The sequence below is a fragment of the Nicotiana tabacum genome, chromosome 21 (assembly GCF_000715075.1).
Source record: "Nicotiana tabacum cultivar K326 chromosome 21, ASM71507v2, whole genome shotgun sequence".
Lineage (NCBI taxonomy): Eukaryota > Viridiplantae > Streptophyta > Magnoliopsida > Solanales > Solanaceae > Nicotiana > Nicotiana tabacum.
The window spans coordinates 55,568,129-55,591,405 of record NC_134100.1 but is presented as its reverse complement, the minus strand read 5'-3'; the positions used below and the strand labels follow the sequence as shown (position 1 = coordinate 55,591,405).

Here is a 23,277-nt window from a genome sequence, read left to right as displayed (position 1 = left end):
ACCTTTGTCCGCAGGTGCGCACATGCATATGCGACCACTTGCTCGCAGATGCAGACCCAGTCCCTTAAGTCATTTCCGCACCTGCGAGGGAAATTCCGCAGGTGCAGCGTCGCAGGTACGACAGTATGTCCGCAGATGCGGAAGAACTGGGCAGAAAATGGGATTTTGAGGGTTTGATTCCCATTTCGATTTTGGGACTTTGAGAGTTCGGTGTGAGGCGATGTTTCGAGGTTTCTTCGAGAAGATTGTTGGGGTAAGTGATTATAACTCGGATTGGACTATATTTCATGAATCTATTACTATTTTCATCATCTAATTAGGGATTTGAGTTGTAAATTTAGGGGAAAATGGTAGAAACTTCATAGGCTAAAATTTCGAGTTTTGGAAGGTGATTTGAGGTTGGATTCGAGTAATTCTTGTATGGTTGGACTTGTGAGTGGATGGGTGTTCATATTTTGTGACTTTTGTCAGATTTCGAGATGTGGGTCCAAGGGGCCGGTTTGAGTCTATTTCGGATTTTGGCTTATAATTTCGTGTTTTTATGTTGGAATTGATTCTTTTAGCCTATATATCGTACTGCTTGTGGCTAGACGGGGCGTTTGGAGATTGATTCGAGGGGCAAAGGCATTGCGGAGTTGGATTTTGCGCAGTTTGAGATAAGTAACAGTTTTAAATCTGGTCCTAAGGGTATGAAAGCCCGGATTTTGGTATGATGTGATTATTTTAGAGGTGACACACATGCTAGGTGACGGGCGTGTGGGCGTGCACCGTGGGGGATTGGGACTTGGTCCATCCCGTGAGATTGTAAAGTCGAATAGCTTATTGTTAATTACATGTTCCCTCTGTCTTCTAGAAATTTGACTGCCATTCATGTTAGAAACCATGCTTAGGTCATATGTTATCACTGTTGGGACCCACAACGTTCAAGTACTTGTTGATTAACTGCTATTTGTTGTCTTGAACTCAGTCACAGTGCTACTTGCGAGTCATATCTCCATTTCTTTTTGATTTCTTGTTGATACTTGTTATTAACTCTTTTGGATGATTTGTATGATTTCTGAACGCCCGAGAGGGCTGGAGAGGTTAGTGACTGAGATAGGGCCTGAGTGCCGAGTTGTGAGCTATGTGAGGGTATATGGATTGGGTTGCACGCCGCAACGAGCCTTATGGTTATTTATGGACTGTGGATCGGGTTGTATGCCACAATGAGCCTTATGGCTACTTATATGATTGGGTCGGGCTACACGCCACAACGATATAGCGCTTGGGCTGAAAGGAGCCCCTCCGGAGTCTGCACACCCCCAGTGCGCGCAGGTACCTATTAAGTGTGAGTACTGAGGGTTGAGAGCCGAGTGATTGAGCTGTTGTGACGAGTTGAGTGATTGTTGCCCTGGGAGGCTGTACTTATTTTTCATTTGATGATGCACTTAGTTGCTATCTGTCATTGTTGTGAAATTTATGAAAGATTCTATATCCGTATTACCTGCACTTTAACTGTATAAAATTGATTTGACTTAAACTGCCGGATTTGAAAGCATATCTATTCTTTGCTGGAATTATTGAATATGAACTATATTTGTATAGCTCGTCACTACCTTCTCAGTTCTTTATTTATTTTTGTTACTTACTGAGTTGGTTGTACTCACGCTATACCCTGCACATCGTGTGCAGATCCAGGTGTTCCCGGTCGTAGCGGGTGTTGATATTTGAGCGGCTGATTCCGGAGACTATCGAGGTAGCTGCATGGCGTTCACAAGCCTTGGCTCTCCTTCATTATCTTATTCGCATTTCAGTTCTTATTCCTTAGATGTTGTATTAGACTGCTCCTGGTATAGATGCTCATGTACTCAGTGACACCCCGATGTCGGGCTATTTTTCCACACTTATGCTTTGGGTTTTTACCCCATTTTTATGAAAACTCTGGTTATTTTAAATGTCTTAATTCATTTCTATTAGATGTTGAAAGTGTTTTGGAAATGTCGGCTTGCCTAGTATCATGATAGGCGCCATCATGACGGGTTAGGTTTTTGGGTCGTGACATGAGCATACCCCGATTTCCCGGTTAAGAAAATGGAAGAAGGGTACGGACGCACGAGACTTAAAAAGAGGTCGGGAAACTTTCGTATCGAGACCCACGAAAGAAGAACGATGTGTTCATCACCGGGCACCAATGGCGAAGCCAGGAATTTCGTTAAGGATGTTCAAAATTAAATATACGCATATAAAAAATATTTTTTGACATATTTACACAATATATATGTTTATATACACAATATAATTTTTCAATGAAGGGTGTTCGGTTGACCACCCTTCAATGCATGTGGTTACACCACTGTCGGGCACGTTAAATCAACGCTCCCCGGACCCAGAACGAATTTTAAAACCTCGGAAAACACGGTAAATGGTTACACACAACAGATAGAGGGCCGTGATATTCGTACCTGACCAGATATCATGGCGAGGATCTCCCTCGATGTCGGTTATAGATCAGTAATTAACGGGAAAGGAAGTTTTTACCTTTTTTAGACTTGTACTAGGGATGAAACTCCTCTACTATATAAAGGGGAGGCTTTTACTTTGAGAGACACATTTTTAACACGCAAACCAAGGCAATACAAATTTATTTTTCTGCTTTCTAACTATTGCAAAGTTCTTACTTTACTATTTGTTCTTCATTCACAATTGGCTTCGAACTAAGGGTCCGATCGAGGGCAAAACTACTATTCAACCTAAGTTCGAGTTGGGCCGTGATATTACAATTGGTTTGATTATTCATTTTGTCTTTAACTCGTTTATCTAATATTCTTGATTATTTTTGTTGAATTAATCCACATATCCTTAAAACCGCGTTCAAATTTAATTGTTATCCATTTTAAGGGTAAATAGTTTGGCGCCCACCGTGGGGCTAAGGATAATAGTGGTGATTTGATACAAATCTCCATAACACACTCTATTTTACGCTTGTTCTTTAAAGTCTTAGTTTCATGTCAGTTTAAAAATGTCAAATTCTCAGTACGTCCACTTGAATGTTGATGCTGAGTCTGGCCATCATGGCAAAAGCAACAATCTGGTGCCTACCAACGGACTCCCAGTTGCTGATCTGGTCGATGCTAACTCATAGGTGGCCATCGTCGTCAACCTACCAACTGATCCCGAAAACAACATTCGCGGGGGACCCCGATCAATAGCTCGATAAGCGCCCGAAGGCAAAGGCAATGGGGTAAGACGACTACGGTTAATCTTCGAAATTTTGCAGGCTCAACAGGCGGCGATAGCACAGCTATAGAATCAAAGCCACGCCCCCAACATAGTTGAGCCCGAACAGTCTCGGGAAAACATCCGAAGAAATATGCAGATCACCGAGAGACCAGGTGAAGCTGAGCCCGGGGTCAATCCCGAAATAATGAGAATGCTCGAAGCATTAAAGAAGCGGGTGGAGTTAGGTGAAAAGAAAATTGAGGCCAATGACAAAAAGGTGGAAACATACAATTTCAGGGTCGATCAAATCGCGGGAGCACCCCCGATATTGAAAGGGCCGGATTCCAAGAAGTTTATCCATAAACCTTTTCCTCCGAGCGTGGCATGGAAGATGATCCCAAAGAGGTTTTGTATGCCTGATATCCCAAAATATAATAGAACAATGGATCTGAATGAGCATGTGACCTCTTATACATGCGCAATCAAAGGGAACGACTTGGAAGATGATGAGATCGAGTCGGTGTTACTGAAGAAGTTTGGGGAAACATTGTCCAAATGAGCAATGATATGGTATCACAACTTAGCCCCAAATTCCATTGACTCATTTTCTATGCTTGCAGATGCTTTTGTGAAGGCCCATGTTGGACCCATCAAGGTCGAAACCAGAAAGTCGGACCTTTTCAAGGTTAAACAAAGAGACAACGAGATGCCCAGGGAATTCGTGTCGAGGTTCCAGATGGAACGGATGGACCTGTCTCCGATCGCAGATGATTGGGCCATTCAGGCATTTACTCAAGGACTTAATCCCCGAAGAACCTTGGCTTCATAGCAGCAAAAACAAAATTTGGTAAAGTACCCGGCGGTAACTTAGGCCGACGTACACAACAGTACCAGACAAAGATCAGAGTCGAGGAAGACCAACTCGGAGCCCCTTTTGGGTCTATCTATCCCATCAGGGCCGACGACAGGTCTAAGAGAGTCGTCGTTCATGAGCCAAGGCCGGTCCGGGATCGGTACCAACTATACAGCGTGGACCGAAGGGTAAATGGGTCCGGGCGTCACCCCACAAGAAATAAAAAGAGAGGCGATCGAGGGCCCAATAGCCGAGGTCTGATGAGTAAAAATGGTTTTGACAGGCCGCTCAGGGGTAGAGAAGCACCAATATTATCAGAGTATAACTTCAACGTTGATGCTGCCAGCACCGTATCAGCCATCGGGTGCATCAAGGAAACCAAGTGGCCTCGACCATTGCGGTCTGACACCAAAGAGATCCTAACATGATGTGTAAGTATCATGGCACTCATGGTCACAAGACCGAGGATTGCCGACAATAAAAAGAAGTTGCCAGTTGTTCAATAACAGGCACCTCCGAGAATTTCTAAGTGATCGAGCCAAAAACCACTTCAGGAACAGGGACGTCAACAAACAGGTGGAATAAGAGGAGCCTCAGCATGTCATCAACATGATCATTGGATGAGTCGTTGTCCCCCAAGGGCCAATGATAAAGCGCACTAAAGTATCTATTAGAAGGGGGAAACGCACCCGAGATTATGTCCCGGAGGAAACCATTTCGTTCAGCGACAAGGATGCAGAGGGCATCATATAACCTCACAATGATGCACTAGTAATATCCGTACTTAATAAATCTTGATTTAAACGTGTGTTGATTAATCCAGGTAGCTCATCCAACATTATTAGATCAAGGTCCCTAGAGCAATTGGGGTTACATGACCAAATAGTGCCGGCAGTGCGGGTGTTGAACGAATTTAACATGGCATGCGAAACCACTAAAGGGGAGATAACCCTGCTGGTGAACTCCGCCAGGATGATCCAAGAGACAAAGTTCTACGTGATCGAAGGGGACATGAGGTACAATGCCCTATTCGGAAGGCCGTCGGTTTACAACATGAGGGTGGCATCCTAGACCTTGCACCAGGCATTGAAGCTCCCCACACCCGGGAGGAGTCAAGACGGTCTACGGAGAGCAACCGGCCGCAAAGAAAATGTTTGCAGTAGATGAGGTAACCCCGGTGCCCGCGATTTTGACATCAAGAAACACGGAGCTGACCAGAAAGGAAGAAATTAAATAGCAATCATCGATGCTGGTCTCTACCGAACCGGAGGAATAAGGTGCAGATGAGGGGGATGATTACGGAGTTCTGAGATCGTTCATAGCTCCTGACAAGGAGGAGGAGATCGCAGTCTGAGGTCAAGCATGCGTTCATCAAATACGAGGTATCCAAACTCCTTAAATATAGGGTCCATTCGGGAAGTTAAATACCCGACTGGTTAGCTAACGTAGTGGTAGTGTCTAAAAAAGGGAATAAGCTAAGAATGTGTGTAGATTACAAAGATCTAAACAAGGCATGCCCCAAGGATTCTTTCCTTTTGCCTAACATCGATCGAATGATCGACACGACGGCCGGGCATGAGATACTCAGCTTTCTCGATGCCTATTCCGGGTACAACCAAATTCGGATGGACCCAGACGATCAAGAAAAGACTTCTTTCATCTCTAAATTTGGCACCTACTGTTATAATGTAATGCCTTTCGGATTATAGAACATTGGTGCCACCTATCAACGCCTAGTAAACCGGATATTCGAAGAACATATAGGAAAATCAATAAAAGTTTATATTGACGACATGTTTGTCAAGTCCCTGCGAGCATAGGACCATTTGAAACATTTGTAGGAGACCTTCGACATACTAAAGAAATACAATATGAAGCTGAACTCATAGAAGTGCGCATTCGGGGTCGGATCGAGAAAATTCCTTGGGTTTATGGTATCCAATTGAGGGATCGAGATCAACCTAGAAAAAATCAAAGCCATAGAGGACATCACTGTGGTGGACAACGTCAAGGCCATTCAAAGGCTAACCGGGCGTATAGTCACCCCGGGCTGGTTCATATCGAGGTCCTCGGACAAAAGCCATCAATTCTTCTCACTGTTAAAAAAGAAGAATAACTTTTCCTGGACCCTAGAATGCCAGCAAGCTTTGGAAGAACTCAAACGGCACCTATCGAGTCCGCCCCTGCTGCACACTCTGAAGGCAGACGAACAGCTGTACCTTTACTTAGCGATTTACGAGGTGAAGGTAAGTGGAGTCTTAGTCTAGGAGGAGGAAGGTATGAAATTTCCTATTTACTATGTCAGTAGAACTCTAGGTGTGGCCGAAACAAGGTATCCTCATATGGAAAAATTGGCGCTCGCTTTGCTAAGCGCTTCCAGAAAGCTAAAGCCGTACTTTCAATGCCACCACATATGTGTCATGACCTCGTACTTACTGAGGAACATCATGCACAAACCGGAGCTCTTGGGTCGGTTGGCCAAATGGGCTGTCAAAATCAGCGGGTACGATATCGAGTATCGACACCCAACCGCCATAAAATCTCTGATTTTGCTAGACTTCGTGGCCGACTTTACGCCGGCCTTAATACCCGAAGTCGAAAGGGAATTATTGTTAACCTTGGGGACCACTTTGGCAAATCTAGACCCTTTTTATGGACGGTACCTCAAACGCGAAGGGGTCCGGGCTCGGTATCGTATTAAAACTGCCTATGGGAAATGTAATTAGGCAATCTATCAGAACTGTAAAATCGACTAACAATGAGGCCGAGTATGAGGCCATGATTGTAGGTATAGAATTGGCTAAAAGCCTTGGAGCCGAGGTGATCGAAGCTAAATGCGACTCCCTCCTCGTGGTAAATCAAGTTAACAGGACATTCAAAGTAAAAGAATAACAGATGCGAAGGTACTTAGAAAAATTACAGGTAATGCTGCATCAATTCAGGGAATAAACCCTGCAGCACGTACCCCGAGATCAGAATAGCGAGGCCAATGCTCTGGCTAACTTGGGGTCATCGGTCGATGCCGATGAATTCAGTATGAGAACCGTAGTGTACCTCATGAAGTCGGTAATAGAAGAAGGACACGCCGAATTAAACTCAACGAGTTTAACTTGGGATTGGAGGAACAAGTACATAGACTACTTGAAGACAGGAAAATTATCGTCGGATCCCAAAGAATCGAGAGCCCTGCGTACCAAGGCTACCAGATTTAACTTGGTCGAAGGGGCATTGTTTAGGAGAACCTTTGACGACCCTCTAGCCAGATGCTTGGGACCAAGAGAGACCGAATACGCCTTGAGAGAAGTTCACGAAAGCACTTGCGGGAACCATTGGGGCAGAATCTTTGGTTCGGAAACTAATCGGGGCCGGCTATTATTGGACCGAAATAGAGAAATATGCGAAGGACTTCGTACGAAAATACGACGACTACCAAAGACATGCCCCGATGATCCATCAATCGAGAGAAATGATCCACTCAGTTTTGTCCCCGTGGCCATTTATGAAGTGGAGAATGGACATCGTTGGTCCCTTACCGTGGGCAACCGGTAAAGCTCAATTGATATTATTCATGATCGATTATTTTTCCAAATGGGTCGAGGCTCAAGCATTTGAAAAGGTCTGGGAGAAAGAAGTCATTGACTTCATCTAGGACCACATAATATGTCAATTTGGGATACCGGCCGAGGCCGTTTGCGATAATGGAAAACAATTCGTCGGCAGCAAGGTAAATAAGTTTTTCGAAGATCACAAGATCAAGAAGATACTATCAATACCTTATCACCCCAGTGGGAACGAGCAAGCAGAATTAATAAACAAGACCATACTTCAAAACCTGAAAAAGAAGTTGACTAGTGTGAAAGGGAAATGGAAGAAGATCCTACCTGAAGTCCTGTAGGCATACCGTATGACTTCAAAATCTAGTACCGGGGCCACCCAATTTTCGTTGGTCTACGGAGCCAAAGCCTTAATACCAGTCGAGGTGGAAGAACCGAGCCTCAGATTCCAATATGCAATAGAAGAGCCAAACAGCGAGGCCATGATCACAAGCCTAGAACTATTGGATGAAAGGCGGGAGGCTGCCCTGGTCCGGTTGGCTACCTAGAAACAGCGAATAGAAAGGTACTACAACTGAAGAGCCAACCTCTAACACTTTCAAGTCGGGGACTTAGTGTTGAGGAAAGTGACATTACACACCAGGAATCCGAACGAACGGAAACTGGGACCGAACTGGGAAGGACCATATCGAGTGGTCGGAATAACCGGCAAAGGCTATTATAAACTCGAAGCGGGAAACGGAGTACAATTATTGAACAACTGGAACGTGGCACACTTAACGTGGTACTAATGCTGAGGTACGAACTCAATTACTTTTTAATAGTGTTATAAATCGGACTAACATTTGCAGGTAAACGGCCAAGGACGGATGTGGCTATTAGGTCCGAAAGCATGCGTTGCACTCTTTTTTCCTTGAACCGATTTTATCCCAAAGTGGGTTTTTCGGCAAGGTTTTTAACGAGGCAATAGTAAAATGTGCTAACTTAGATTCGAAGACCGGAGTCAACGACCATTCGCTTCAAGTCAACAGTATGTAAGCCCTCACGAGTTCGACCTTGAATACTGGGGGCCATTACCCTCGGATTAAGGTCTATAGCAAGAGAAAAAGAAAACTTTGTGTGTTAAATTCTAAGGCTTGGTGATTAGGATTCATTTTAAGGGCCAAACGTTCGTATGAACCGTGCCCACATAGTTCTCTCTAGCCATGACACAAGTTTTTATACGCTTTCAATCGTGTACCTTGCATATTAAGAAATGAAAGAAAGTTCCACGGACTACCCCTACTTGGGGACTATCGAGCCCACAGGCTACCCCTACCCAGGGACTGTTGCCTGAAGAAAATTCGGACGGCCAGGGCTACCAAATCCCGGAGGCACCAAACCTTTTAGGCGGTGCCCAGACATAAAAGGCTACAGCCACCCTAAAAAATAGTTCGGAGACGTCTGAAGTCCGTAACCAAAAAGTAAGGCCTTTAACAAAATTCAAAACCTACTAAAAGGTTACCCTTGACAAAAACATCGTCTAAAAATACTTAAGAATCGTGGAAACCTCCGGTCTCACCGAGGGTTCGAAGCCACGAGCAAACAAAGTTACATTAAAGTCGGGCTTCGTTCGAACCTCCAAAAAACGAATGTCCTAGAACTACATCTGATTCTATGCTAAGGCATCAAAAACAATACACAAATAGAAATTGCAAGAAGATGCTGGAAAAGTAAAGACACGATATTGCCATAAAGGGAAAAATTTTATATACATTCCAAAATATATTTACATGGCCCAATAGAACGACTCACCAGGGCCCGACTCATCGCCAGAATCGTCGAAGCCCTCGGAGCCTTTGGCACCCTCAGGTTCGTATAGCTCCTTTGCCTCGGCCTCGAGCCTCCTAGATTTCTCGATCTCGGCCGATAGGTCAAAACCTCGGGCGTGGATCTCTTCGAGGGTCTCTCTTTGGGACAACCGCTTTATGTATTCAGTCTTTTTCTTTAAGCGGGTCTCGGCTGCCTCCATATCGGCCTTGTACTGGGCCACTATTTCCTCGGCATTAGCAGAGGTTGTATCCAATTTGGACCTCAGTGCCGCATATTCTCTTCCGAGAGAATCCCGTTCTGTGACGATCGAGCTCAGTTGTGTCCGGGGATCATCTTTCAATCGAGACCACTTATCGGCTTTGTCCTTCGCTATGCGAAGTTGGTTCTCGACCGATGCCAGCTCCACCTTCGCGACTTCTTTCTCCGAGGCCAGCGGGTCCATCCTGCCCTTCCACACTTTGGTCGTGGCCTTGACCTCGTCCATCTCGGCTCACAACTGGTCGATCAAGTCTATCTTTCTATTGGACCTGCGAAGTTGTGTTATTAGTCACCACGACTAGCTGCTCTTTTTTAGCTTCAAAGATCTTTACCTTCTCAACCAAGTCGGCGTATTCCCGCTTCAGGGTCGAGGCTTCCTTCTGAGAATTTTCCAGCTCGGCCTGGAGAATTGGGAGGTCTTTAAGGGCCTCGTCCTGTTGCTCACTAAGAGCCTTGTACATGTCCTTCTTTCGGACCTGCTCTTTGAGCTCGAACTCAAGCTGGCTAATTTCCAAGTGGTACCGGAGGAAGCTTTCATGGTGAAGCACTGAACCCTGTAAAATGATAAAATTAGTAAGAGACATCATAGAGAAACCTAAGTAGGATTCATGAAGGCGTACAAAAGTGTTAACGCCTTACCAGGTTCAGCGCCTACTGTGCCTTATTGAAAAGACTTGACGTGCCTACCTCGTTCATCTTTGTCTCGTCCTCTTCGGTCACCAGGCATCGGAGGTAGCTGGCTACACCCACCGGAGTAGACAGGACCCGAACATCCTCCAGGTTCGTTGGTCCCTTTGAGATGTTGCGCCCGGGGTCCACACTCAACCATTCTCTTGCGCCCGGGGTCCACACTCAGCGCGGGAAATTCCTTCACTAGTTTTGTGCTCGAACTCGGCCCGCCAGCTCCCGAGGGCACGTTCTTCTTCGGGATCTCCAGGTGACCCAGCCCGGAAAAATCCTCTAATGTGGCCATGTCCATGCCGTCAAAAAAGGAGTTGAGGGGATCATCTAAACCCCGCGCTCCCTCACTTAACTTTTCTTTACTCGCTTGGGCCTCTTCCTGGGAGGCCGCAGCCTCTATCTCCCCCTCAGGTTCCTGAGTCAGAAGGGGATCGACCTCGTGGTCCTCTTTCTTGGTCGTCACATGCTCCTCGGTAGGGGTCGACCCATGAGCGATGAAGATGTCATCTTCTTCGGGCTCATCCCTAAGCCGACAGAGAAAGTCAGGGTCCGGTACCCTTGACTTGGTTTTCTTCTTGGGCTTCCGAACCCGGGTTGTCGCCCTCTTCTTCCTCTTCGCCTAGGGATCCGAGGAACCCGAGGACTTTTCTCTTTTTCTTCTTCTTCTCCTTCTTCGCGATAGCCCTGGGCTGTCCCGAAATTGAGGGGTCGGCAAGCAAGGACGGATCCTTGTCCCTATCCAACGACCTAAGTTCAGTGGTCTTAGGCAGACTTGTAAGAAAAAAAAAGGGTTAGCAATGTAAGTTAAGAGCATGATGGTAACTACTCAGGGAAGAACCTCACCATGAGAACGAGCCTCCCATTTTCCTTCGAAAGATTGCGTCATGCGTGCTTGGAGTACGACATCGGGGGATTGCATCGGGAACTTGGGCAATAGTTGTACAACCAAAAACATAGGCGATGAGAGAAAGAATAAAAAGAAAGAAATACCCAAGAAAGACAATACTTACGGGATGCGTTCCACTCCGCAGGGAACGACAGAAAATCGGGGGGATCAGGTTTTTAGTTTTTAATCGAACGAACCTCCCATGCCAGCCTCAGTCTCGGTCCTCGTCAATGCTCAAGAAAGAAGCCTTGATTGCTCGATGAACAAGCTTGATCAGTCCCCCTCAAAAGATTCGGGGACTGTATAGGCGGATTAGGTGGTCGAGGTTGAACCGAGGAGATTCGGTGTAATTCACAAAATGGCACAAGAGGATCACAATCCTCCAGAAGGACGTGTGGATTTGCCCAAGGCACACCTCGTAACTCTTATAGAAAGCAAGAATTATGGGGTCCACAGGGGAGAGCGTGAAGGGATAAGTGTAAACAATTAGATACCCCTTCACGTGAGTAGTAATATCATCATTGGGCCTGGGAACGACAACGTCCTTACCCTTCAATTTACAGTCCGCTCAGACTATGGGTAGGGTTTCTTCGATGATGGAGCATATATATTTCCATGCCCCCTCACCTCACTCTTGTTGGCTGGAAGCCTTCTCGACCTTGAAGTCATCCTCAATAGAGCAAACCTTGGGTATGAAGCTCTTCATGGGGGACTCATAAGCCACCTCAAGAACAGCCACCTCGGCATCTGCGACCAAGTGGGAAGATGAAAGGACAGCCTGCTGAGGCACTGACTTGGAAGTTTTAGCCATTATAATATGAAAAATATAGGTCTGAATGAAAAATATGAAGATTTGAAGATGGAATGAAGGTAAGAAGGTCTGGGATGAAGGTTCAAAGAAGAAGTATGAAGATGAATATATGAATGCTCAATGAACAATGTATGAAGATATGAAAAGATTAAAAGCCGGTAGAATGTTCGAAGGTGAAGTCTAGAATCAAAAAGTGGAAGAAGTGAAGAGGGTTAAAGCTTTTATAGGGGAGAAGGCAATCAATGCGCGACGTTTCACATTCGAAGACGGCCAGCCGATGACTGACACGTGTCTGAAGTCATAACGACATGACTGATAGGACGTTTCGATTTACATGTCATCTCTGTTATAGCGTACAAGGGAAGAAACCGGGGTTCATCTATCGTTTTCCATCGTTTCGGCAAACCTACTCTACGAAAAATGAGGGGACTATCTGTATACGGGTAAAATCGGGGATTGAGCATATCCCGATTTCCTGGTGAAGAAAACGAAAGAAGGGTACAGACGCACGACACTGAAATCGAGGTCGGGAACCTTTCATATCGAGACCCACGAAAGAAGAACGATGTCTTCATCACCGGGCACGTTAAAGCGACGCTCCCCGGACCTAGAACGAATTCTAAAACCTCGAAAAATACGGTAAACTGTTACATACGACGGATAGAGGGCCGTGATATTCGTACTTGACCGGATATCATGGCGTGGATCTCGCTCGATGTTGATTATGGATCAGTAATTAACAGGAAAGGAAGAGTTTTAGCTTTTTTAGACTTGTACTAGGGATGAAACTCTCCTACTATATAAAAGGGAGGCTTTTACTTTTGAGAGACACATTTTTAATGCGCAAACCAAGGCAATACAAATTCATTTTTCTGCTTTCTAGCTATTGCAAAGTTCTTACTTTACTGTTTGTATTCACAATTGGATTCGAACCAAGGGTCCGATCGAGGGCAAAACTACTGTTCAACCTAAGTTCGAGCTGGGCCGTGATATTACAATTGGTTTGATTATTCATTTTCTCTTTAACTCATTTATCTAATATTCTTGATTATTTGTGTTGAATCAATCCACATATCTTTAAAATCGCGTACAAATTTAATTATTATCCGTTTTAAGGGTAAACAAAACCTTTTTCCAAAAAATCTTGTATTAATTCCAAAATCTACAATATCATCATATGGTACCATTTCTCATATAATGTCTTCACATTATTCATCAATTTTTTTCCAAATTTGTTGATCCAAATATTTACCGGATCATAATAAATCCTTCCAAATAATACCTGAAATCCCAGGTATAGTTACTGAGGTCGTCACTACTACTACTATTTGAGGTGAAACTTTCAGAATTTAAAACTTCAGGGGTCCAAGTAAAGATACCCTCTTTTATGCTTATCTTTTTTTTCCAGCCTTGCTCTTGGGGCAGCCAGTAGAGGTAAGAGTCTAAACTTCACGGGTCTAAGTGAAATTACCCGTGAGTTGAAATTGAAATTGAAATTGAAAATCCTTTGCAGTTTCAGAAATAGTCCAACGCGTTTCCTCCTCCTAGAAGAAGCAGTACAACTCTACCCAGACGACCATCTCCTAGATCTCCCTCTCATCATTCTAAGTCTTTATCAAAATGGTACTAGCTTCTTTCTTCAATTTCATAAGATTCTCTTCGTTTTGCTTTACCTTTTTCACAAGTTCAAGAATTACTATAACGCATGGAGAAACTTGCCTCAGTTTCCTGTTTAATACAATTTCTGCTAATACCCTTTTGGAGTTCTTTAATACTGCTTGGATGCTATTAATCCTTCTTTTCTTCCTTTTGATTTTTTTTGCAGACTTATTTAGAAGAAAGATCAACGGTAATGATTCTAGTCTTTTTGAATGTCCTTTTCTTTAAATATTTTTATTTATGTTTATGTGAAGGTGTTGATCTTTTGTTGGTAGCTTTCTTTGTTTGAGGTAAAAGGAAATAGATTGTTGTTGGAAAGGACCCAAAGGCTGAGCTATGATTTCAACTTTATGAGTTTCTGAAATTTAGAAGATAACTTCAAGTATTAGTAATTGAGTTCTAAATTTAATGTTTGTACATATTTACCGGGGTTACATACAAATTTAATTCCAATAAGTTGCTTTCTAAACATACTCTTAATGAATTTTTTAACACATATATAATATTTCTGGGTTCAGTCGAACTCGTTCGGGTTTCTAGCTCCTCCCCTGAAAGAACCCGGAGACGAAGGTGGGAAGAGGGGGGGGGGGGTCTAGCACTTGAAAAGAAAAGAAAAAGAAAGTTTGTTTCAGCTTATAATGTGGTGAAAATACATGAAGAGCTTTCACAAGGGGTGAAACGCTGCTGTTATTTCCCTTTCTACTTTCTCCCGTAACTGCAATCTATATGAAAACATCCTGACCTGTGGTTTTTTTCATTTGTGATATAAGCATAGAGCTCTTTTGAGCTGTTGATCTGATTGGAAAATCAAATTATGTCACTAGGAAAAGAAACATGTCCGACTTATGATTTGTCAACTAAAAGGGAACAAAAATACAAGATTAAAAATGGGAAATATAGTTTGTGCTGGAAGGTGGTCTTACTCAGCTACTTCATTTTCTTGTGTTTGTTTCCCTTCATGTTTATGTTTTTCGACGTGCTGTTACTCTCTAAGTTGTATGGGTACTTTAAAAAAAGTAAGCTATCTTATTACATTGAGGTTTCAATCAGATAGTTTTGCAATAGGTCTTCAGACCTCTTTTTTCTTCTTTCTTCTTTCTTGAGAATCTTGTGCTATGTGAAAATTTTCATATATCTCAAGAAAACCCAAGCTCTGATGCCGTGCCTCTCCACCTGGTTATTTCTCTTTTCGAAAAATCTGTAGTATGACGTGCTGCAAAGCTAGTCAAGTGGGTGTTAAATATTAATCAAACACCATGGTCTAGAGAGCAATATAAGTTGTTGACAACACATTAATCTAAGCATGGAGCAAGTCTTTTGAGTAGTTGACTGAAGTACTTTAGATTTGAACTCATTGGATGCTCTAAATGCACTCCACTTTTTATCTCCACTTAGCACTTCAAACATAGCCGCCGATGATCCTCTGATGACACATAAGAACTTGCTTCCAACTCTTTGATTCTCATCCCTTATCTTCATCATCCTTCTCCAAATGTCTCTCCCTTTTGTCCTCTCTAACAGTAAATGTCGGCTATGAAATGGTCACTTTCTTAGTGCTGGCCTTTCCATTTATAAAATTTACCCTTGTCAAAAAGAAAATCCTCTATGATGGCAGTATATGGTGCTAAAAAACATTTTGTTGAACCAACAATTTCTAAATGCTGCGACTTATATAGCCTCTCCTCTTGTGTTTTCTTATGCATTGCGTTAAATACTTGGGAAAGTAAATTAAAACTGTAAGTTTTCTATACCTTTTCTTTAGAAGAATGAGATTGAAAAACAAAACAACCTGATCTAAAAAGAATAAAGTGTGGTTAGATGGGATGTGGTGTCTAAATGCAGACAATTCAGATATCTAGCTTAGTATTCCAGGAGAACGACATGATACAAACAACATTAATTACGCCTCAGTCCCAAACAATGTTGGGGTCGGCTAGATGAATCCTCACTTTTTTCCTTAAGCTTAGCTCATATCATCATCATGCCAAAATAAAATGAAAATAAGTTTTATATATATATATATATATATATATATATATATATATATATATATATTAATAATTAAAAAGAAACATTGTAATATTTAAGCCTATTCCTAACTAGTAAGTATTACATATATGAATCTTTTTCTTTCGCCAAATCTTTAGCTAAGTGTGTACTAATTCCAAGGATTTGTAGATCTTTCTTGACAACTTCCTTACATGTGATTTTAGGTCTACCTCGTACCTTTCTAATACCTTCACTTACAATAGTTTCACACCTACGCACCAGTGCCTCTGTAAGGCGGCGCAAGATATGATCAAACCATCTCAAGCCACTTTCTCTCATTTTATCCTCAATGTGTGCTACTTGCACCTACTAGAGAATGTGATCATTTTTTATCTTTTCTAATCTTGTATGGTCGTACATCCATCTTAGCATTCGTATCTCCGCAATACTATCTTATGAATATGTTAGACTTTAGCAGCCTAATATTCACTATCATATCAAATTGCCGATTTTATAACTCTTCTATAGTACTTACCTTTCTCTTTGGTAGGCATTCTTCTATCACACTACACTCTATTAGTACTTTTCCATTTCATCCTATAGGCAACATCTTCATCTATCATTCCATTCTCTAGAAACAACGAACCTAGGTATTTAAATTATTTGAATTTTGGCACCACAATCCCATCTAGTCTCACCTTAACTTCGTTCTTCTCATGCTGACTAAACTTACAGTGCATGTATTCAGTCTTACTTCTATTTATTCTATAGCTTAGTCTCCGAGGCGCTTCTCCATATCTCAAGCTTTTGGTTGACACCCTCACTAGTTTTGTCAATTAACACAATGTCATCAACAAATAAGATACACTATGAGACCTCATCTTGTATTGTGTTGGTTAGCTCATCCATAAAACTAGGGTAAACAAGTAGGGGCTCAATGCCGAACCTTCTGTATCTCCTACTACTGTTCTCATGCTAGTGATGGCTCTTTGATACATATCCTTTATGACATTTATATAACAGAAAAGGGTCGGACATACCCCTCTACTTTTTTTATTGTTCAATCGTGTCTCTCGTTATACTTCAGATCATATATACCCCTACCATCCATCAAAGTTCTACATTTGCCCCTGTTTTAAAGGACATGACACATGTCGTTGTCTGAGTGAAAGAACCAACCCATCATTAAGAAAACCCATCCAGACTCGGTTACCCATAACCAGTGTTGTGAAGAGCGTAAAGCGAGGAAAAGTGACAACCTCCATTTCACGAGAAGCGAGAAGCGAAGCGCTCGCTTTTTTGAAGTGAAGCGGAATTTAAAAAAAAAATTAAAATAAATACTGTTTTGAAGGAATGCTTTCAATTCTTCCTTCACATGCGACGAAACTTTAGGACAAGATGCGACATTTGGATCACCACCGATTAGATGCGCTTTTTGACGATAGATTCCCCCATTTGAAATCTTATCACAAAAAAGACATCTAATGACCATCTTGTTGGTCTAGCTAACTCTTTCAAAGTAAGCCCAAGCCGGGTCTTTACTATCTTCTTTTGGCGCCATTAAAAGAACAACTACATAACACATAAGAAAGGCAATAAGAACTAAGAATAAAGGATATAAAAAATTAGAGGAATTCTTTGTTAAAAACTGGAAAAATTGGGCAGTAATTTTCTGGAAAAAATTCGCCAGCATTTCGCCGCTTTTTGGACGTTCAGAAAGAAGAAGAAGAAGAAGAAGAAAAAGAAGAAGGAAAATCTTAGAAGTTCAGAACATACCTGTTGAAGTCTTGAAGTTTTGAACTTGAAGAAGAAGAAGAAGAAGAAGAAGAACAACCCTAGTTGATGCTTTGAGATTCTTTCAGAAATCAGAAGTAGATGAAGAAGAAGAAGTCGTTGCTGTTGGAAGTTGAAGAACCCTAGTCGCTGCTGTTGAAGAAGTCCAGACCAGTGTTTAACCCAAAAAACTCGTTTTTAATAAAATAGGGTTGGGTATTTTAAAACAGAGAAGCGGATGCTTCTTCGCTTCGCTTCGCTTTCCCTGTTTCTCGCTTTTTACAAAGAAGCGGTCTCTTTTACTGACCTGAGTCGCTTCACCTTGCTGAAGCGCTGCCCTTCACGCTTCGCCTCGCTTCTCGCTTAAAGCGAGGAAACGGGCACTTTTTTAAACACTGCCCATAACCCGCTCGACTAAGTTGCGCGGGCTCTTCGATTTTGGTGCCGTCCCCGTCCCGATACGAGACGGGGACGTGAGCGGGAGCGGGATACGTCCTGGATTCGGTCAACTGGCTTCGGAAACTTTGACCGGAGTCCATCGACAAATTTGGGAGAAAAATTGAGATTTTGATTTCTCAAAATCAAAAATATAACAGATTTAGGAGAATGAAAGAATAATGTCCATCTTGGAGAATGAAAGATTGAATTCTACAATATTCATGTAAGTTTTTCGCAGAATATCTCTCAAAATTTACAATGTTTTTATAGCTCTATTTTTTATTAGCCGAATTCCCGCACCCGTATTCCATATCCGGATCCGCACCCCCGAATCTTAAAATTTAGATTTTGCCGAATCCAATACTCGGATCCGTCCCTGTATCGGATACCCGCACCCGAAGTCGAGCAACTTAGCCGCCCGACCCTTCTCCCTCAATTAAAACATGTCAAACGAATCCCCTCGTAAAGGACTGACTTGGTTAATATGAATTCCTTTCTTCTCCTTCCCACACCAAAGGACTTTCCGTGGTACTTTATCATATGCTTTCTCTAGATCAATAAATACCAAGTGTAGATCTTTCTTCCTTTCGTGATAAATTTTTATCAATTTTCTTAGCAAGAATATGGCTTCCGTTATAGATTTACCGGGCATAAATCCAAACTGGTTCTCTGTCACTCTTGTCGTATTTATAAGTCCACGCTTTATCACTCTTTCCCAGATTTTCATCATATGAGTTATGAGTTTAATGCCATATAGTTCGCACAACTTTGAATATCTCCTTTATTCTTATAAATTGGTATCATGTTACTCTTTCTCCAGTTTTTGGGCATCCTACCACTTCTTAGTATAGCATTAAATAGCTTTGTGAATGTGAGCCATTCTACTCCGACCTCTACAAGGCACTTCCAGACCTCTATATAGATTCTATATAGATGCTATCTGGACCACAAGCTTTGCGAATCTTCATATTTTTTATGTCATCCTTTACCACTATCGGCCTAATTCTATGAGAGATTTGAATTGCACCCAAGGGTGGATTAGTGGTCTGAGAGGAAAGTCATGAGATTTCGGGTTCAGATTTTCATGGAGGCAAAAAACACTAGGTGATTTTCTTCCTATACCTGAGCCATTGCGGGTAGAGTTACTTGGTAATTGTGATGGTAGGAGGTAGCAGGTACCTAATGGAATAGTCGAGGTATGCGCAAGCTAGCCCAGATACCACTTTCATCACAAAAAGAAAAGAATTAAATAGATATATCGAGAAAGAAATATGCTATAGAAAGATGGCTGGCTGGACACTTTGTGATATTGGATATGTGCTTGATACTACTCCATCTCTGATCTTAGTCTGTATCACTCACCTGAATTATGTCATCCTGCAGGCAAGCCTTTACAGAGGTGCATCACGGAGAGAGAAACCCAGAGGACGTAATCAGGGGTTAACTCAACAGAAAAGGCAAGAAATAAGAGAGGCTTTTGAGCTTTTTGATACAGACAACTCTGGTAGTAAAATAAACCTCAAGGAGATCCATACTAGATGTGGTTATTGATATTTAAATTTCTTTCTGACTGTGTTAATCTTTTGCAACTTATTTAGGAACCATTGATGCCAAAGAGCTCAATGTTGCTATGAGGTTTGTGATAATTTCTTGCTTTGCTTACAACATCCTCGATATCTATTAAATAACCTTCTTTGACTTTTTGATAATTCTACTTTCTCCCACATTCTCACGGTCTGTGGTATCTTTCCTGCTTCATTTTATTGATAAATAAAACTAATATGTTCTTTTTTACAGGGCCCTGGGTTTTGAAGCAACTGAAGAGGTATTTATATGCTAGTTCTATATTCAACTGTATCGTTCTGTTTAACAGCATATTTCATACAGTAGAAGTCTAAAAGATACGGAATGACAACAATATCTGTACTTGTTTCTGAAGCGTATAGTTTGAATTTATGAGATTCAATACTTTACTTTTCGTCCTATTATAGATAGCAGTTTCCTTGCTTTATGATTGCCGACTGAAAGATTCTCTGATTTTGGAATTTGTGTTTGGTTCTTTCGGTTTTTCATATTTGAGTTGCAGATTTATGCAAGGTTTTTTTTGTTTCCCCTTTTGCCGTCGACGCTCCTATACCCTGCATGTAGTGGCCTCTATGTTTTGATTTGTAACTTTCCCCAGCATTATCTTTTTGCTGATATTTCAGTAAAAGCTACTCTTTACTTATCGAAAAAGATTTGCATACCCTGCAATGATTAACATAAATTTCTTTCATCTTTCATTATTTTTTTTCTGTTTGGACACGTTGAGCTTGTTTTAAGGGTGTGCTCTTTCCATTGCTACACTAAGCCGGATTCTTAGTATATGTCTTGTGTGGCTATCAAATAATGTATTACTAGTGACTGTTTAGCAGCTCTTCCACTTTGTACATAATGATTGTCAAAGTAGACAGCCTGGTTACAAATTTCAGAGTGATTTTGATCTTGAAACATAAATTGAGTTGCATTATTTTGTGTTTATCTGTGCTGAAGTGATGCCAAAGAACCTTAGGTAGTTGCACTGAAGGATGTGCAGCTTATTGTTTTGATCCAGGGAAATAAAGGAATCTATAGATTATTGAAAAGGATTTTCTATTTTTCTTTTTCATTTTGTTTTTTTGTTTGCTCTGTATTCCTAGCCTATAACATGTTGGCTGATCCCATTGGCAAAATCTCGAAGATGCATCGAGAAGATTTGGACCATAGGTGCCTGTATCACTATTTTAACATTTCTAATATTATTTGATTACTCATTCACTTGTTATTTGACGCGTCATTTTGCGAATAAGTTCATCTTTTACTCTCTCTCTCTCTCTCTCTCTCTCTCTCTCTCTCTCTCTCTCCCTCCCTCCCTCCCATGCGTGTGCGCGCATTTTGTTAATTTGGAGCCTTTCCATCATGTCATATTGTCTATTTCTGGCTTAAAAACTTGGTTTTAGTTTTTCTTCTTCTTTTCTGCCCTTGTCAGGTTTTCTCATATGTGTTAGTGCACTCATGATCTCTGTGTTTGTTATTCCAGGAGATCAATCGAATGATTGCAGAAGTTGACAAGGATGGCAGTGGTGCAATTGATTTTGATGAATTTGTGCACATGATGACTGCCAAGTTTGGAGAAAGGGATACTAAAGAGGAGCTCAAGAAAGCATTCGACGTTATTGATCAAGATAAAAATGTGCCTGCTTTTTCTTGCCCTCCTGCTTTCTGCTTATTTGGTTGTCTTCCTGACAGTTCAGTTGTTCTTTTCGGTTGGTTACTAATCATCAGATAATTTAAATGCAGGGGAAGATCTCTTTTGCAGACATTCAAAGAATCGCCGATGAGTTGGGCGAGCGATTTACTGACAGAGAAATACAGGAAATGATAGAAGCGGCAGATCAAGATCGTAAGTTAGGCTTTATTATCTAGTTTTCCTCTTTATGCTTTAGTGCTTCTACTTGTTTCAATATATGTTGGTATTTAAGATATTTTACTGGTGGAGCTTCTGAAACAACCTAGCTAATCCAAAAACTGCTATACCCAAATTCCAAAAATTGACATCTTAATATATATTACCAGTTGTTTAGGATAATATAATAGACGTACTAAGAAGAAAGCGTATCTGTTCCAAACCTTAGTTGTTGACCTTGTCTAATGTTTGTCTTCCCCTTAGTTTCTCTTAGCTACAAATACATTAAGATCTTATATTGTTTGTATATGTTACTGTTACTAACTCCGAAACAGATGCTGTAATTTTTGAGAGTCCCTTTTCCATTAAAATTCTAATCTTAGGACATTGTACTCTATTTTTTTCGAGATAAATATTCATTAGCTGTTGAATTGTTGATTGATGTAATGTTTCATGAACTATCTTGAAATTAACTCATCAAGTTGATGATAAAATCCATGGGGGTTCCAGTGGACATTATGCCTTCGGTCACATAAACTATAGCATGTGATGCGATTGAGGGATCTGAACACATTTCAATAATAGCATAGCTATATGATAACAGTAAACAAGGTCAATGTTGTTGAAATATGTTGCAGGACTACTTATCTCCAGGCAGTTCCACTTGGTAAAATCTTACTGGCTGATTAGTGAACCTCACAACTCTTGTACTGTTGATCGACATGCCATGACTTATATGTATACGAAGTACTCCAGCCTTTTGTCTTTTGTATGTTTTCAACCTTCATTATTCTTTATAACCTTTTCTCGTTTATGATGTTCTTGACGTTGAGCTCTAGAGTATTGGAGTCCTTCATAATTTAGCTCACTTCATTTTTGGTGGAATATGACGTTGCGCTCTGGCATATTAGAGTCTATCAGAATTTAGCTCACCTCATTCTTTTAGGAAGTGTGATCCTCTTTCTCTTTCCTTCTCTTAGGGCGAGTGTGCAGCCTCTGTCTCTCCCCTTGGTCGGGAGGGAGGGAGGGGATGTTCTAATTTTTTTTTCCGTTTCCCCTGAATCTCTTGCTGCATGTTACGGAATATGTTGAGGAACTCTTGGCTGTAAATATTGCAGGTGATGGAGAGGTTAATGTTGAAGACTTCATGAGGATGATGAGGAGAACTAGCTTTGGGCATTAAGTATTGCTACACCTGGGACATTTGAGGCAATTCTGTTGTTATAATATGGTGTTACAGTTTCAGAAAATATGATTTCGATGTACTAAAGAACAGTCAAAACAGCTGAATTAGAGAACCAATACCCAGGGTCTCCGCTAGTTAATGGAATATGTATTATTCAAGTTTGTGGTAACAAGGATTTCTCGTTTGTAAACAGCTAAGCTAATATGGTCTCGAGTCAGTTTGGTCGATTACATAAATTATCAGTTATCACTATTCATTTTGCTTCAGTTGATCTTTTTCATTCACGGCTAGAAAATTGCCAAAAACCAACCGTCTACGGCATACCGACCGAAATAGAGGAAACCGGCCGAAATTGGTTGAAAAATATGTAAATTGGTCGCAAAAGTCAAATAAAAAATGTCATATAAAGATACCGACCACCATCGGTCGGAAAAAGTGGTCCTACAATAAAGAAATACAGTTATGTCTGACACATGAAAATCCGACTGATGTTGGTCGGAAAATGGTTAATCTTTGACCAAAATCTGGTTAGATTTGCATATTATCTACTAAAAAAACGTTTAATTAAAAAAAATCAAGTATATCGACTGAAATCGGTCGAAAAATTTAATTTTTTTTTTCTTGCCCAGTGTTAATTGTTTTTTTCCGTAACAAAAAATTATTTTTAAAATAATTATGAAGTTACCTACCGATTTCGGTCGGTATTTAATGGTAAAAAATGGTCAACCACTTACAGATTATTGTTATTTACAATT

General features: G+C 41.4%; 1 protein-coding gene across 2 annotated transcripts; it reads left to right on the top strand.

Annotated features, from left to right (window-relative positions):
* Positions 1-13,483: 13,483 nt before the first annotated feature.
* Positions 13,484-22,758, top strand: LOC107832241 (putative calcium-binding protein CML13). 2 transcript variants are annotated; one of them, XM_016660059.2, is made up of 9 exons: positions 13,484-13,676; positions 13,879-13,902; positions 19,296-19,416; positions 19,511-19,547; positions 19,710-19,737; positions 20,971-21,123; positions 21,231-21,333; positions 21,975-22,105; positions 22,455-22,626. In XM_016660059.2, exons 1-9 carry the CDS (start codon positions 13,674-13,676, stop codon positions 22,485-22,487), a joined length of 633 nt encoding a protein of 210 aa, XP_016515545.2. In that variant the 5' UTR covers positions 13,484-13,673; the 3' UTR covers positions 22,488-22,626. The 2 variants fall into 2 exon arrangements, with proteins under 2 accessions (XP_016515545.2, XP_016515546.2); XM_016660060.2 differs by lacking the exon at positions 21,975-22,105 and having other exon boundaries at positions 22,455-22,758.
* The last annotated feature ends 519 nt before the right edge of the window (positions 22,759-23,277 follow it).